General features: G+C 42.2%; 1 protein-coding gene across 3 annotated transcripts in view; it reads left to right on the top strand.

Annotated features, from left to right (window-relative positions):
- si:ch73-22o12.1 (nectin-2) overlaps window positions 1-16,588 on the top strand; it is a 130,180-nt gene that overhangs the window by 29,546 nt on the left and 84,046 nt on the right. For all 3 annotated transcript variants that reach the window (XM_041793567.1, XM_041793568.1, XM_041793566.1), the window contains exons 2-3: window positions 14,030-14,139; window positions 14,995-15,244. In XM_041793567.1, coding sequence (XP_041649501.1) covers window positions 14,030-14,139; window positions 14,995-15,244 — 360 coding nt within the window. The remainder of the gene's footprint in view (window positions 1-14,029; window positions 14,140-14,994; window positions 15,245-16,588) is intronic.

Consider the following 16,588-nt stretch of genomic DNA (forward strand, 5'->3'; position numbering starts at 1 on the left):
CCATCTCTAGGCTTTACCAGGAAAAGTCAGAAAAGGGAACATCTCCAGTGAGCGGCATTTGTGTGGATGTAAATGTCTTGTTGATATCAGAGGATAATTGGCAGACTGGTTGGGGATGATAGAAGGGCAACAGTAACTCAAATACTTACTTGTTACAACCAAGGTATGCAGAATACCATTTCTGAATGCACAACATGTTGAACCTTGAAGGAGATTGGCTACAGCAGCAGAAGTCCACACTGGGTGACACTCCTGTCAGCTAAGAGCAGGAGACTGAGGCTACAGTTAGTATGGGCTCACCAAAATTGGAAAATAGAAGTTTGGAAGAACATGCCTGGTCTGATGAATCTTGATTTCAGCTGCAACATTCAGTTAGTGGGGTCAGAATTTGGCATAAACAACATGAAAGCATGGATCCATCCTGCCTTGTACCAACGGTTCAAGCTTGTAGTGGTGTATGGGATATTTTCTTGGCACAGTTTGGGGGCCTTAGTACCAACTGAGCATCATTTAAATACCACAGCCTACCTGAGTATTGTTGCTGATCATGTCTATCCCTTTATGACCACAGTGTACCCACCTTCCTTTCCAAGTAAAACTGGTTGGGAAACACTGCCATAGAGCACCTTTGGGATGTGGTGGAATAGGACATTCAGATCATGGATGTGCATCTGACGAATCCACAGTTACTGCATGATGCTATCATGTCAATAAGAAACAAAATCTCAGAGGAATGTTTCCAACACCTTGTTGAAACTATGCCACAAAGACTTAAGGCAGTTTTGAAAGCAAAAGGAGGTCAAACCCAGTTCTAGCAAGGTATACCTAATAAAGTGGCTGGTGAGTGTATCTGCAATGTCTTAAGTCTATGACTCATACTCATAATAAATCTCAACTTATGCTCTTGTGTTAACAACACTTTTTCAAGAACAGACACTCACTGCTTTTCTCACAGTGGTGGGTGTCAAATTTTGGATCATAACTCGCCTGTCCACTCCAATCCTTCCCTGCAGACTTCTTTCCTGCTCTCCTACACAGACTTCAGTAATTCAATCCAGCTGGTTGTTGCAGGCTGTTGTGATGGACACAGTCATCCGTTTATCATAATATTAGGACGCACCTCCTTGTTTGTTTGCTTGTTGTGCCTGACCTTCTGTCTTCCATATGGTCCACCATTGATTTGGTAACACGCTGTGCGTGTGATCCTCCTCACAGATTGACTGTACTAATAACAGTCTCCCGCATTTTAATCCTTTAATGTGTGGCATGAATTGGATTGGTCCTTCACCCCCTTAGTGGAGAATGAGGCACGTTTTTGACAGCTTCCTTGACCAATGGACTCATCAGAAATGAGCTGAGTGACAGCTTCTGACACTGGGAAGAGCAGCTGTGAAATGAAGCCCCCGCCAAGGTGAAGTAAAGGTGAACATTGTCAATAAAAAAACCTGGAAACACAGCTGTGTTTAGGTCCGGGGGCGGGGTTGCCATGGAATCCCTCTCACTTTAACAGGCAGATCTTTTTCTTTTTTTTTAATTTGGGGGGATAATATCACACCCAGTACCCGAAATATCCTTCCTGACACCTCGGTAGACTCTCACATCCAAGTGTTGTTAGGAAGGCGAAAATAGGACACATAATCACATTATGTTAACACTGAGGGACAGACGTATGCACACACATTCTCCAGATGATGGATGAAGATATAAGGAGACGCCAACAACCCTTCTTGAACATCCATTGAAGGTGCTGGCACTTTTTTCCAGCTGTGCATTTATGCCCGAACCTTAAATTTATGGCAATTTGGAAAGTAGGATGCTTCACACACTGCAAGGTAAGCTTCCTGCCAGAGCCGATAAAAAAGTACAAGGCCTCAGTATGCATAATAGGAAATAGATAAAGATATATCCCAGAAACTGAGCCAAGACCTGTCTGAAAAATATTTTCCCAAAGCCACAGATTTAAATTTCATCCTTACACACTGACTGCAGATCTGTCACCATGGTCGCCCTGCAGTTAAAAACCCCCCAAAACTCCACACAGGGCTAAAATAACATGCCCAGTACAATTACCATGAGGAGCGATGGCACACAGGGCTAGAATGAAGAAGTCAGACAAAAAAAGAACCAGCACAGTCACAAAAAAAACTAGTCAAGGAAGAGAAGAATGAGCCAGAGGGATGAAAAGGATTTATTCCAAAATGAAAAGACAGGACAGGCCTATTTCGCAGAGGGAGGGAGAGAAGGGGAAAAAAAGAGAGAAAGTGAGCGATGCCGAGAGAAGTCGAGGGTGGTGGAGGTAGAATGATGTGCAGGGCCCGAGCAGACAAAGCAGAGCCAGGAGCCGCAGGGGAGCCGGGTGTCTGTCAGCCATCCAGCCAGTAAGTTATTCAGTCACTTATTCAGTGGGTTGCAGCGATAGCAGTGGAGAGGCAGTATAGGAGCAGGCAGTTATTTGTTTGGCTCAGGAGAGCTGTGTCCTCCTCTGCCTACAGTAAACTGCAGGTTACAAGCCAGACTTTACTGACCCCTAAACAGGCCCAGCGCCAGATAACGCAGCACTGTAAAAAATCTAGCCTGATAATTTTCTGTTTTGTGTTGCACTTTTATACACGTCACTTTATCCCTTTATGTCCCAGCGTGCTTCTTTATTCTTCAACCTTCTAACTCCTTCCCTCATTCGCTCCCTTTCCCTCACTCGCCTGGGTCAGGTACAGTGTAGATGTTGGTGTTTATCAATAATGAAGAGATGAGAGGAGGAGGAGGAGGGAATGAATTATTTACCTGATGGAGAGGAGTGCCTCTCCACCCCGTGTTTGTGGGACTGCCTATCTAGTGGTGGTTTTGGTTTACTTAGCAGGTGTACGTGTGAAACTGTGTTTTGTCTCACCTCGACCGCACACATTCACACACACCTTTTTTGTCTCCTTAGTGAGTCATTTTTATATCTTATGCATGCTTTCCCTTAGCTTGGCAGTACTAAATGATTGAGAGTGTAGTGCATGCTTCTTTTTTAAGGTTTGTGTTGTTAGCAGGTGTGATATTCAGCAGTAAAACAGAAGAAACCACCGTGTATGTTTGATGGATCAGTTCTGTTTCTATATTTTCATCCAAACTGACAGGACTACCTTTACAGGCATGTTTAACCACCAAAGCTTGCTAGACTTGAAATATTCTGTTTGTTGTGTGTACATAACTGAGAATGGGAGATAAGGGCTGCCGGAGAGATAGAGGGCTGCAGAGAAATGAGTGCATGGGCTATTGTGTTTGTAATTTCATGTCAGGGCCCCGGCCGCTGACTGGCCAAGACATCCAATTGTGAATTCCTCAACTTTGATGGTTTCTTCTTAGTTTCAAACTCATGCATACTGTATAAACTTATTCTCAATGCAAAGCTAAGTCCAGCTTAAGATGTTTAAGGTTTGGGTAATTCATGATGCATGTGCACCAGTCATGCACAATTTATTTAATTTTAATCGCAGTCACGAGTTGACCTTCCAACGATCAAAGAAGCACAGTTGTTGGTGATTATTTACATTTCGAATGTGCTCCACCTGCATAAAAAACTCTGTTCTCTGTTAAAAATATTGTTTTGAAATACGTTATTCTATTTAAACTATTTTAAGTCAAAACCAACTTTAATCTGGTCAGAATCCCTCTCTCATTTCTTGCCCACCAACACACTACATCTCAAACATCGGCCTCTGCTTTGCCTCCTCTTTCTCTTTAAGTGGGGACTTCTTTGTTGGCAAAAATCATCCATATGGACTTATCAAGTAACAGAAGTCACGTGTAAAAAGCTTCACTTGTCATTCCACAGTAACATATGATCTCAATGAGATTGAACATTTTACTATCTGCCATCGTCATAACTGCCAATAAAGTAAAAAAAAAAAAAAAAAGTTTTTCTTTCAAAATAAGAGCTTTTCCATATTGGAATTGCAGTACACCAGGTGTCAGGCAGTACAAAAGACATAGGCATAGACATAGATGCATACTGAACACTACAGGTCTTATTTTTTGACATTCACTTCTTACCAAGTCTACATTTCATCCTTTGTGTAGCCAACAGTCAAGCTGTTGGTGCATTTAGTGCATCTAAGCTCTGGCAATAGATAAGAAGCAGGATAGTAATTTTTCAAAATAAAGAAATCACCCCTTAAATTAAAAAAAAATCTGGTTTATCATTATGACTAAAATCATGCAGCCCTAGTGTACGCATTTTCAAGAAACTGTATTTTCAGGGGTTTTAAAACTCCCCTGCTGGGCTCTTTTCATTAAGATGATACACTTAATTGAATTGGCAAATGCTTATTTTTGCAAATGATATTCGCTGCAGTCCTAGGGCATGTTTGTTATAAACAAGCAACTAAAGAGGAATATGCATCAGTATACAGATGCATGTGTACACAAACACACACTCTCCAACTCATCAAACACACACACACACACACCTCCCCGTGCAGATTTCTCCTCCAGCTGTTCATGTCTCCTTGGCACTTTGAAGCCTGCTCATGTCTCCCCATGTCCCTCCCTCCGAACCCCCTCTTTCTCCTTCGCTCCCCTTCTGTTACATTTCATGCGTTTCTGCTTCCCTTCCTCATCTCTGCTTGTGCGTTTCTTCTTCCTCGGCACAGTCTGTGTTCAGAGTCAGTTATCAAATGTTTCATCATGTCACTGTGAACAAAGTGAAATGTAGCACCATCTTCTTTTTTTTGCACCTTTTTTTCCTCTCTGCTCCTGTTGCATCATGAGTTGCTTTTTTACCTCCTGCGTCTCCTGTATGCAACCTTGCTGTAACACCGTACCCCTTTCCAGCTCTTCTTTTTAATAATTCTACCTTAATTGACATTTATGTTAAGTTTTGAGTACAGATCTCTCAAACAGCAGATTTTTATCAAAGAAATTGCTTTTAACCTCCTGGTAGTGGAGCTTCCAACATGAATGGATTATAACAGGATGTCATCTGAGAAGTCTATAATGAGCAGTGGCTACTTCTAAATGTAGCCTTCCCATGTGCTATCGATTGGCTCCTTATAGAGAGCCAAACGGAAAGGTCAATGAGAAGACGAGACACATCTCAAGTCTTCATTTCCTAGTTTTATTCTTGGCTTGTCAAACTGCCTTGCTTGTCAAAGCTAAGCTGCATTCCCACTCCACTCCCTGCATACCAAAGTATCCACATCTAAACGGCTGTATGTGTGTGTATGTGCATGTGTGTGAAGGTCAGAGGATTCAGTGCAGCAACAGTGTCAGATAGCAGCAGCAGCAGACAGCAGGTCCAGGTTGGTGCAGATCCAGATTCCAGCTGATAGCCGCTGTTAGTGCACACAAGCAGCAGTTTGGACATGACATGCAGCCTCGGCAGTGACACTGTTTTGGTTGGGCTGAAATGATGGCAGCATCACACAGAAGTCGGAGCTATGAGGGCAGCCACAGTGGCAATTTAAAGTAGAATTTCCGATAGCATGTGCCAGCAGAACTCCTTTTATGAGTTTTCAGACCAGCTAACAGAGTTCCAAAGAGATGAAAAGTCAGCGCCCAAATTACAGGTGCATCAGTCAAAGAAACTGCAATATTTGGTTTTCTAAAGCGATAAAAGGAATCATATTGAAGAATTACAGAGGCCTCACAGTGGCCACAAGCTGTTCCTCCTCATGAGGTTAGCGATGAAACATTTGGACATTCACTTCTCAAAAAATTGGATGCTTATCTATAAAAAGGCTCTGAGTCCCACGCAGAAGGCCAACAGTATGAAAGTAAACACTCTGAAACAGCCTTTAGAGCTGAAAGTCAGCACTTTAATCTCAGTAATTGTTTCATTTCAGGTCCATTTGCTGGTGTTGAAGAGCCAAAACAACAGGATAATGTGTCACTGTCCCAATACAACTAGCTGCAGCGTGCAGAAGTACAACCCTAGTAATAATCACAGAATTGAATCGGTGTCTGTGCCAGTGTCTACAGAAAAACAAAATTGCACACTGGGAGTCTCACAAAGCTGGTATTTGGCAGAGCTTTCATTTAGAAACCACTTGTATTCAAGGCTAGAACACAAACACACAGACACCGTGAATAAAAGTGCAACTCTTAAACAATAAAGAAGAAACAGGATCTGATGGATGAACTGGTATTGTTTACTGACAGTCAGGTTCTTGTTCAGGGGAAGTTAAATGATGATATTAAACCCCAGTAAATGGTTTTACAATGTGCTGAAGTCCACCTCGCCTTTGTATAGATGAAGTCAGACCCTAAGGACACAAAAATGTGGTGCCTGGAATGAAGATTCTAGGAAAGTCAGAATGAAATATTGTTATTTGTGTTTACATGTGCAGCAACATACATTAGAAAATCCTCATTATTATTAGGAACAGGGCTGAATGATACTGTAAAAAACAACATCGGAGTATTAATTTCTCTCTTTAATAAATGTTGTGGGTTTTTTTTTTATTCAAAAGGAAACTCTATCAGATAAATGCTGTCTTTTGTGCACAGTACTGTTCATAACTTTTAGGCATGTTTGGGCCAAAGAGGATGAATTAAGGTGTGGATGGGGTGAGTAAGCCCCCTGAGGGCAGTATCAGCCAGGAAGGAGGATTGACACAACCCCACCTTAGTCTGGATGTCCTGGTATATTACCAGCCGTATGGGAAAACATAAGTTGAAAAAATAACAAAGTCCACATCTTTAGGGTGGAGTAAAGGGTGGATTGGGCAAATAAGCGCAGCCTAGGGTGCTGTCTGGGCAGGTAGGGGGGTTGCCATGAGTCCCTGGTCATGCTTTGGATGTCCCAAGGGCCTGAAAACTACTGGCAGTCTCTGGGCATATCACCAGGGGTGAAAAGGCCTGGACAAAAGAAATGTCATCAAGCTTGACCTTGGCTGCCGTGTTACACACATGTTGACATGTGTCGGCTGGCCGCCCCCCACCTCTCCAGCCCTGAGCTGTGGCACATCATGATGAATCCTTAGCACCCTTCATGCCTAAAACTTGTGCACATTACTGTACATTTATTACATTTTCCATATTTTTTTTCTTCGTCTGCATCTGTAAGTCATATTTTTATATTTCAAACCACCCTTCTGCTTTTGTCAAACACCCAATCCCCTTGCAGCAGCTTTGACACACAGACACAGAGGAGGATGAGGAAAAGATGCACTTTTTCTTTCCATGTAGCAATTCATTTCTTTACAAACTTTACAAATAAACTTGATGTTTGATGATGTTACAAAAACAACACCAACCATATCTACTAAGATTTAAAGTATGTTTGGTCTACATGATTTACACTGTGATTGTGATTTACGAGCTCACCATGTTAAGAAGCCCTGACTGTCACACTCTGGTGCTGGAATAAACAGAATGTCCAGGCTGTCCTCTAACAGAATATGTAGCTACAGCATTAATGATGACTGGACCAAGGTGCTGCTGATGGCAAGAATACACTTCAAGACACCTTGCGTCTGCCTCGAGTGTCACACTTGTGTATCTGTGATGACGGCAGCTTCTCCTGTCTCCCAAATGTTAGATGCATGACAATGTATAACAGCCTTCACTAGAAAGGGCTGTGATAGTTTTCTGCTATTTGATATACACCATGAGTTTGCTGCTTAAAAGATGGAGAGCCTTCCTCATGCAAAAAGTTTATTTCAGATTTATTTGAGTGCCAAGTTGAAACATAATTCATGGCTTTTGCAATGACCCAAAGAGAGTTTGAAAATGCGAGTGGTTTATTTTGGCCAAAGGCAAACAATCATTGAGCCTTCAAGACTGCAGAAATACTGCTATGAAACATTCTTTCTATTGTGAAGTCTGACTAAAATGGGTCTCGCAGTCATCAGAAATACTCATTTCATTACATCATCAGTGCCACCCTGGGGTCCAACACTCAGCATGTCCAGTCATCAAATTTGAAAGGTGGGCTGGGAGTCATTTTAATTCCTCGTTATAAAGAAAGAGATTATGTTGGGGGAGGATAAGTCAGAGAGAAAGAGCAGACAGGGACAGACTCCAATAGGACAGAGAAGTGACTTCACCCTGCACTCCATGCTGCCTGCATCAAAGCTATTATTCTTCAAGGAGGGGTGAGGGCTGGCAACAACATCAACAAGAGAATAATGGAAATGGAGGAATTCGCACAGAGGTGGAAGAACAATGAAAGCCTCGAATGTTTATTGGGATAGCAGTGTGGTGTTGGAAGGGCCAAAAAATGCACTCTCTATCACTCAGACACATGCACAAACACACACCTAGATACATCTTGTGTGCTGGGAAGCAATCTTGAAGAACATGGAGAACGGGGAAGCTTCATTCAAATCCACCTGACAGTGCGTAGCCACTAGCTTGATGAAATGGCAGAGAGTCAGTGAGCTCTGAAGGCCGTTAGATATTTTAGGTGATGGCTTGTGCTTGCTGTCCCCCTGACGCTGTGCTTTTTTCTCCGCTATAGCAGGGATCAAGCGGAGGACATGAATGCCATTAGACGTCACAGTCAGGCAGCATGGATTAAGGCTGATAAGCATATGTTCATTTTTAAAGCCACAGCTGCTGAATGGCCTACAGAGGAAATTAGTATTTTTTCACTCATTCACTAAATTCCTCTGTTTCATCTCCTCTCCTATACTCACTCACTGTTTCTCACAAGGTCAGGTGTGGAGTCTCTCGCCTCACTCCTGTTCCACACCTCCCCTCTCCTCTTCTCCCCATCTGCCTCTCCTCGCTCTGTTTCTCTCCACCTGTACCACCCCCACCGCCTCTCCATTTTTAGTCTCTCCCATCGTATCTCTTGGTTTTTCACCCACTTCCTCTTTTATTTCTCTCTTTTAACGTCTCCCTCTTTTGTCCCTCAGATGTCTCCTATTAACCTTGTTTATAGCTCACAACATCTTCTCTCTTCAAGATCCTCCTCCTCTTTTCTTCTCTCACCACTTTTCTCTCCCTCTTTCATTCTCTATTCCTGGCACCGAGTTCTCTTCGCACACTTTCATCCCCACTTTCTCCCCCCTCCTCCTCCTCCTCCTCCCCTCCTCTCATCCTCCATCACTTTGGCATTCCCATGCTGTCTCTCTCGTCTCATCCCTTTTCATCCTTCCATCCTCTGAGCACTCTTCCTCCCTCCACCTTCCTTCTTGATTTCATTTTTCCTCTTTACAGAGGAACGGTGGGAAATATGGAAATGTCAGCGTGACCAGGCGGGCGATCAGAGAGTTCTGTGTTAATATGGCAGAGCTGTCGCTGCGCCATCAGCATAATGTGTGTATATGTGTGTGTTTGTGGGTGCTAAAGACATAATGATAGGTGACAGTGCTTGGTGCAGTGTTGAAGAGGGCAGTTTGCGTGTGTGTACATTTGTTTTGTTCATGTGTTGGTGTTTCTTTTTTGTCACCTGCAGGCAGTGATGCTACTGTAAAGTAGAGCAGCGGTGACACAGGGCTTCTGTTCTCTCTCTCCTCCCCTCCAACTCCCTCTTTCCTCTGTCACTCCTCCTTTCCTCTCAGTCTTACCCTTGAACTGTCTTTTATTCTCTAATTCCCTCAGTTTCTACCTCCTTTTGCACCCTATCTTCCTGTCTTCTGTTTAATATGACGAGTGCTTTCTAAATATTTATACAGACAATTACTGTTTCATTTGCTGCCTTACTGCATTTCTGGAAGTCTGTATACACGCACAAGCATGCACATGCTGACTTTTTCCTCCCTGCATCTGCAGCTCTAGTGACACTGAGTCTGTGAGTCTTAGGGGCTGGGGGTTTGGGGACTATCAGGGAGGATGAGGGCGTGCAAGTCTTTGTATGTCTTGAGTGTGATATTCATTTCCCTGGGGCTGTTGGAGTCTCATAAGGCTGGTCTTTCTTTCAGCTCTGCTGTGGCTGGGGTCGACCTGTGCTGGCTTTTCTCTTATTGCCTCAGAATGACAGACAACAGGTCCAGCTCTGCTCTGCCCCACATCCTGTGCATGTGTGTGTGGCCACCAAATCCCTGCATTTGTTCATGTATTTGTGTGAGTTTGCACACCAGGGATGTGTAAAGCACAGCAGGTTTTCTTCAGTGTCACACTGTGTTTTCACCCCTGACATGTCAAGCTGCCTCCGTGCATAGCACGATAATCAAGAGTAGTAATCACGGCTTCAGTAACGCTTCATCTTGTTATGCCACATCCTTCAGTCACCAGAGTGCAACTCCCACAGCTCCCAGAGCTAATCTGTAGTTAGTCAGACCAGTTAAGGTAGATTCACAAACGGTTGCAGCTCGATTCTCTCTAAATGCTTTAGACATGTTGAGGATCACAAGCCTAAAGCATGGCAATAAAGCTGTCATGAGATTATATGTGTGGGATATATGTGCAGGTGCTTTTGTATGTCTCCTTGTACTGATATACTTCATTATATTTCCCCAAAGAGAAAATAGAAAATTTCAAAATAAAGCACACCTAAGAGGTTCTTCTACATGCCCTGCATTCCTAAAAATGTGTGTTTTCTTGGCAAGCTGCAAAATGAGATACCCAGTGTTTATCCAGAATTTTTCCTGCAAGCCTCCCAGCAACATTTCTGCAAGAAGTCTGCAGTCAGCAGTTTGAAATCAGTAAAAATTCACCTCTGATGATGTTGATAGTGTGAAACTAGTGGACTTCTTGAGCATGAAGTGAGGCCGCTTCTCCTTCAGTATATTCTTTCACACTTCATCCGATAAGATGTGGCATCTACATTAGGCAAAACTGCCATCATAGCTTGCAATTTTGTTTATACCTCCGGCATCTTTCATTGTGGAAACACTTTAGTGGATAGATTTGGAAAACAGGGAAGAGAGTGGGGAGAGACATGCGGTAGGGCCACGGGCCGGATTCGAACCCGGGCTGCCCGCGTACATGGGTAGCGCCTTAAACCACTCGACCATCTTCACTCCAATCCTTAATACTTTTAACACTAGAACACTACTTGAGTGCATGCATTTTCACAAAGACCAATGATCAAGAGCAATTAATGAACCAGAGACACTGAGCAGCTTATTAACCACAAAGAGAGAACAGAATGATTGTCGGATGATTTCCATCACATGCAGAATCATCGTAGTAGCAAATTTGAAGATAAATATTACCCAATGGCAGTTTTAGTGTTAAGCGGTTTAGGCCCACAGTCGTGATCAAACTCTCGGTCTAAACTGTCACACAGCCGCCCAACGCTAGTAACCACTGAAGTTGTTCTTATTGACTAATGCCTTGCCGCCACAATGCTCTAATATGGTATAAAACACTGCTAACTCTTTTGGCACTCTAGCATATTGAAGAAACAGTAGTTTAGCACTATTTTGATGAAGAAGATAAGAATAACGTTGTCCGGAGGCCATACCAGGTAATACGAACATATAACTGAATGTTCAGCAAAGAAATGAGGATGTTAAATTGCAAAAAGGATCAAAGGCTGGTGGTGCTAGCGCTGCTAACGTTAGCCATCTTCTGCAGACTGACTTTGCACTGTTACGGTGTTACATTGTTGTACCGTTGCATTGTGAAGTTGGTTTTGGTATTCATTGGACTGTAGACTATTTAGCTGAATGCAATCATATCTGCCAATATTTAATAATGGTATTTCTGCAATAAAAATTTGCCTTTATCTGTAGTGAATATTGCCCATAGGAACAAAGAAGTTAGTGAAGTTTCAAGCTGGACCAACAGACTAATGTCAGCTGAAGTCTTTTCCATCACCATTCCTTACACTTTAATGTAGGGATGCACGCTATCACATTTTTGTGGATATCTGATATTTATACGTAGTTCAGATCTAAAACTTCAGTCCTTAAAACACACAGTTCAAAGTTTGTGGATGAACAAATAAACAAATTTCAGTCTTTAAAACTCACCTTAATGTGTAAGGATTGATGGTGAATAAAGAAAAGAACTTCAACTGATGTAGGTGTGTTGGTCCTGCCTAAAACTCCATGAACTTAGTTGTTTTAATGTCCAACATTTAAAGCTGACAAAGGTAGCTTTATAGCCAAGATATCAGTTTTAAATATCATCAGAAATCGTCTGTCAATTTGATAATTAACTTTTTAAGCTTATATCTGCTGACACCATTATCATGCCGATAATGCATCCCTACCATAAAGTGTGTTTTAAGGACAGAAATTTGTTTAGTTGTTCATCCTCTAACTTTAAATTGTATGTTAAAAGTACTTAAGATTTAGGTATGATCTACATTTAAATATAAGTATCAATATCTGTAGCAGCTAAAATTATTTGGTAAATATTTGCATATCAGAAAAAATTCCAATATTGTGGATCCTCATTTGAAGTGGCAATTTTACTCTATGATACCAATGCTGATGCTTTTTCATGACATCTTTAGGTGTAATACTTCCACAATACCATTATTTGTCTAATGTTTGAATATGAAAACAGATCAGAGTTTGTGCAACAGGTCACATTTTCTGCCTAATGATAAATCTCTTCTCTGAATCAGCCGTTAGGTGTGCCAAATGCTTTTATTTAATTGATATAACACAAATGATAGACATCTGTTTCTGAGATCAGTTTATGCCCAGTTTTTTTGCAGCTGGCCAATGTTTGTCAAAATCTCCAATACTGGCCAAAACGGATGCATCTGTGCATCCCTAGTCAGGAGTGCTAAACTGTTATTTATTAGGGGAAGTGCCTAAATGTGGGATAACAGCAGCATAATGTATCGTCTACTGTCATGACCTAATGACAGCTAGTTAAATATGAGAAATATACACAGTCATTGAATATAAAAACACCTGATATCCACCAAAAGACCATTTAGGAATACACAGATGCACACATGGCAGAAATTTAAAACAGACACAGTTAAACTTTCTTCCATAAACTTGTTTCCTGTTTTTCTTATCCTTTCATCTTTAAGAATTCCATTCATGTCAATAGAGTAGATTAAATAAAGTTAAAAAATAGCATCAGCTCCTCTCTCCAGCCCAGTATGGCTCTCTGCTGCTCCCACGAGCCGCTCAGTGGTTGTCCACAGGTTCCTCTGTGGTTACAAAGGGGTTGTTTTGTGTTTGCAAATAGGGCTGGTCCTGGGAGAGCCAGTGTTATTCTAGGAAAGGCTGTTTTCCTCCACTATCCCACTCAGTCCTTTTTGCTTCACCCTCCCTCTTCTTCTCTCCTTCCGTATTGATATCTCACATTCCCCCAGAGGAGAGAAGGTGTGGGGTTTATTGCCCGTCAAAGGAGAAAGACAGCACTGCCCTTTTCTCTTATCTCCTCGCCTATGTGTGTTTTTTTCTTTTCCATTAGCCCTCCAGATCATATTAGTTTCAACACAACAGCTTTGGCTCAGCACAAACCGGTGGAACCAGAACGGCAAGTAATTGTTTGTCTTTGGGGAGAACTGTGCTCCATCTATGCTCTTGTATGCGTGTGTGTTGCTGGCAAACATATTTGCACATGGAGCCTGGCTGCAGACATTTGAAGTTGTGTATTCGTAGGTAATCCAGTCTTACTTAAAACAGGTGCCATCTTGCTGACATCCACTAATGCGTGCTTACTCATACAAGTAATTACATTTTCACATAGACCTGGATTACACAGACACATACACACACTTTTTTACACGCACAGATTGTCGCTCTTAAGCTCCCTCTTTCTTACTGTTTCTCACACGCCCACTGACACAACACGCCGAGAAAAGCATATTTATTTTGACTCTTTGCTGTTACACAGGAATGTGTCTGTGCAGCAAATGGCAGGCTATAGAAAAGCATCCAGATGATTTACGACCTATGAGGAAAAGAGAACTGCCTTTCTACTTCTTTTTCCTCCTCAAAACACAGTCCTATTTTTTTTTAATTCAGCTTCTCTGTCAACAGCCATCGAGCGTTACCAGGCTTTCCAGCTACTTGCCTGGGTTCACTAACACTGTCCTCTGTTGAAGCAGACACTCCCTCACTGTCCTCATTTATCATCACAAGACTCTGTACCAACATGGCTCTTCTGATGCCTCTCTTGCACAGGAAGGAAGGAAACAAGCGAAATTAATGTCTCCCTTTCTCTCTTTTCCCCCCAGGAGCATCAGGTCAGCGGGTGAAGGTGGAGCCGGAGGTGTCGTCATATCCAGGCCAGACAGTTACCTTGCGCTGTGCCTTCACGGATCCCACCGGGATTCAGCTCACAATGGTCAGAAACTACACATACACACTCTTATGAATGTAATTGTTTTCTTATTTTTTCCACTTAGGATTCGATTACTCCTTCATACCAGCACACTCATATCAGCTCTAAACTGGGTTTGTGGGCTGAAGTAGTAATAAAAATGTCTTTTCATTCTGAAATTGCCGCCCATTGTGCTGACTTGGCACAGAACAATTTGCTAAAATTGCTTGAGGCTTCAATATTCTTTCACAGTTGAAGTAAACAGATACTGAACATTAAGCGACCGCACAGTTTAATATTTGACTAAACATGTGGCCACTTCTTGTGGAATAAAGTCTTAGTTAATTAAGTGTCAGCCTCATTTTGCAGGTGTGATTTTGATGATAAGAGCAGTTTCTTGCAATTAAAACCAAGAAAATGATCCAAAAAAGGTCTATGAGCATTGTTTACTGACCACATTAACCTAAAATCTAACAAATCATAGCTTTCAGAAAAAATCCTTAGGCTAGTAACAGCTTTTTATCACATTTAGGCTTAATGTGTTATTACTCCAAACAAACAATACTAAGCTTCATTTTGCTTAAGGGAATTGAATATGGTAATAGGCACACTCCTCAGTCGCATCTCAATGAAGTGGGAAGAGCACAACTCTGCTGAGAGAGGGAGAGTACCACTCCTGAAAAACTCACATCCATATTCATACCTGCTCCACTTCTTTGATTGGGATGCTGCGTATGCTGCCCCGTGGAGTTTACAGCAAAATGCAGATGTCTTAAAGCGCTCTTCAGTGTCGCTTATCAGTGCTGTGATAAATGAAGCCCTGTTGTTTTCCTCATTCACCACATGCATCCCTTACAATCTCAATCTGTGCTCCCTCAGGTCACGTGGATCTACGAGCCCAAGGACGGAGACAGGATCAACATAGCCGTATTTCACCCCAACTTTGACCCCAACTACCCTGAGTCGCCTCTAAAGGGCCGAGTCAGCTTTTCACCCAGCCCCCCATCCTTGAGCAGTCCGTCCATCCAGATCAGCGATGTTAGGATGACCGATGAGGGGAGGTACATCTGCGAGTATGCCACCTATCCCAGTGGCAACGAGCAGGGCATCACATTCCTGGTCATGTTGGGTAGGTCACTGACATCATCTGCAATTCTATATTCCAGAAAGGAAACAAATAGAAGAAGGGGAAAGTCAATAGCCGAGGAACCAGCTAACAGATGCTTCCAGAGTTCATGAGAGGACTGAATGTTTATGAGTCAAAGGCTTTGACTATTACAACACAGTAGATTTTTAAAATCTGAATAAAAAGACCCCTGTGAATTATTTCAAGCTTCATACTATGAAATGTCGTCATCATGTTTAAGATATGGTGTTCATATGGTTCCAAACATGTTCCAAGTCTTATAAATTTTATTAACAACTAAGAAAGTTATGCTGAGACTCCAAGAAAGACCTAAGCAGTCACACAAGTAAGCTTAAGAATAAAAGTACTGTGTGAGAACTAGTGTTGGGCGTAACATGAAACTAAGTAATGCGTTACAGTAACTCCGTTACTTCTTATGGTAACTAATAGTGTAACGCGTTTCTTTAAAATGAAAAATGCCGTTACCGTTACTGGGAATTTAGATCACACGTTACCCGTTACTTTTACAGCTGACAACTCTTTGATGAAGGTTAGCAAACATCCGGTTCGGCAGACGACGTGACAGAGCGGTAAGCACATGAGCATCCTGGGAGAGAGAACAGCCTCTGCAGAAACAAACAAACACGGGCACTGAAGCACGCTCACACACGTCATGGCTGAGCACTCGAGCATGAGCTCTCTGTCTTGGAAAGACCAGAATTACTTTTCCCTCCTTGGGATAAAGGACGAGAAAGAACAGGGAAGTAAAACCTTTCCACCTCCACGAACAGCAATTTTAACGTTACGAAGTATTGAGTTAAACAACACGCTTCAGCTAAACTAATTTCCAGAGAGCCGGATGCTAAAGACACCACTAACCCAGATACAGCTCACGTTAGCTGGGCAGAGCAAGCAGGGAGGAACCGCCCCATCTAAACAACCCAAGACTGGATTTAATTCGCCGCCAGCTGCAAAATGTGTCACTAAGGACGCACTAAACAGACTGATAGCAAGGTATGATGTTAAAGACACGCTTCTCATATAAGCTGTGTAGTCTGCTGTCTTCAGAAAAATAAGAGAAAAAAATAAGACGAGGGATAGGACCGCCATGTAAAAAGATATTCAGAGAGCAGCCTGGATTTAATCTTTACTCTGTCAGTAGAGTAGCCTAGATCTATTTGAGACTTCTTAAACAGTGTTAAAAATGCTTTAACACTGTCAAAAATTGAGAAACATTTCTACTGAGTTCTATTGTTTCACCACTTTCCAACATAATGATAATGGCTACAATGTTATATAAAATTTGAGTTATTTCCTCTCACACTGTCATAACAACACAAATTAATG

Source organism: Cheilinus undulatus, linkage group 8 (assembly GCF_018320785.1).
Source record: "Cheilinus undulatus linkage group 8, ASM1832078v1, whole genome shotgun sequence".
Taxonomy (NCBI): Eukaryota; Metazoa; Chordata; class Actinopteri; order Labriformes; family Labridae; genus Cheilinus; species Cheilinus undulatus.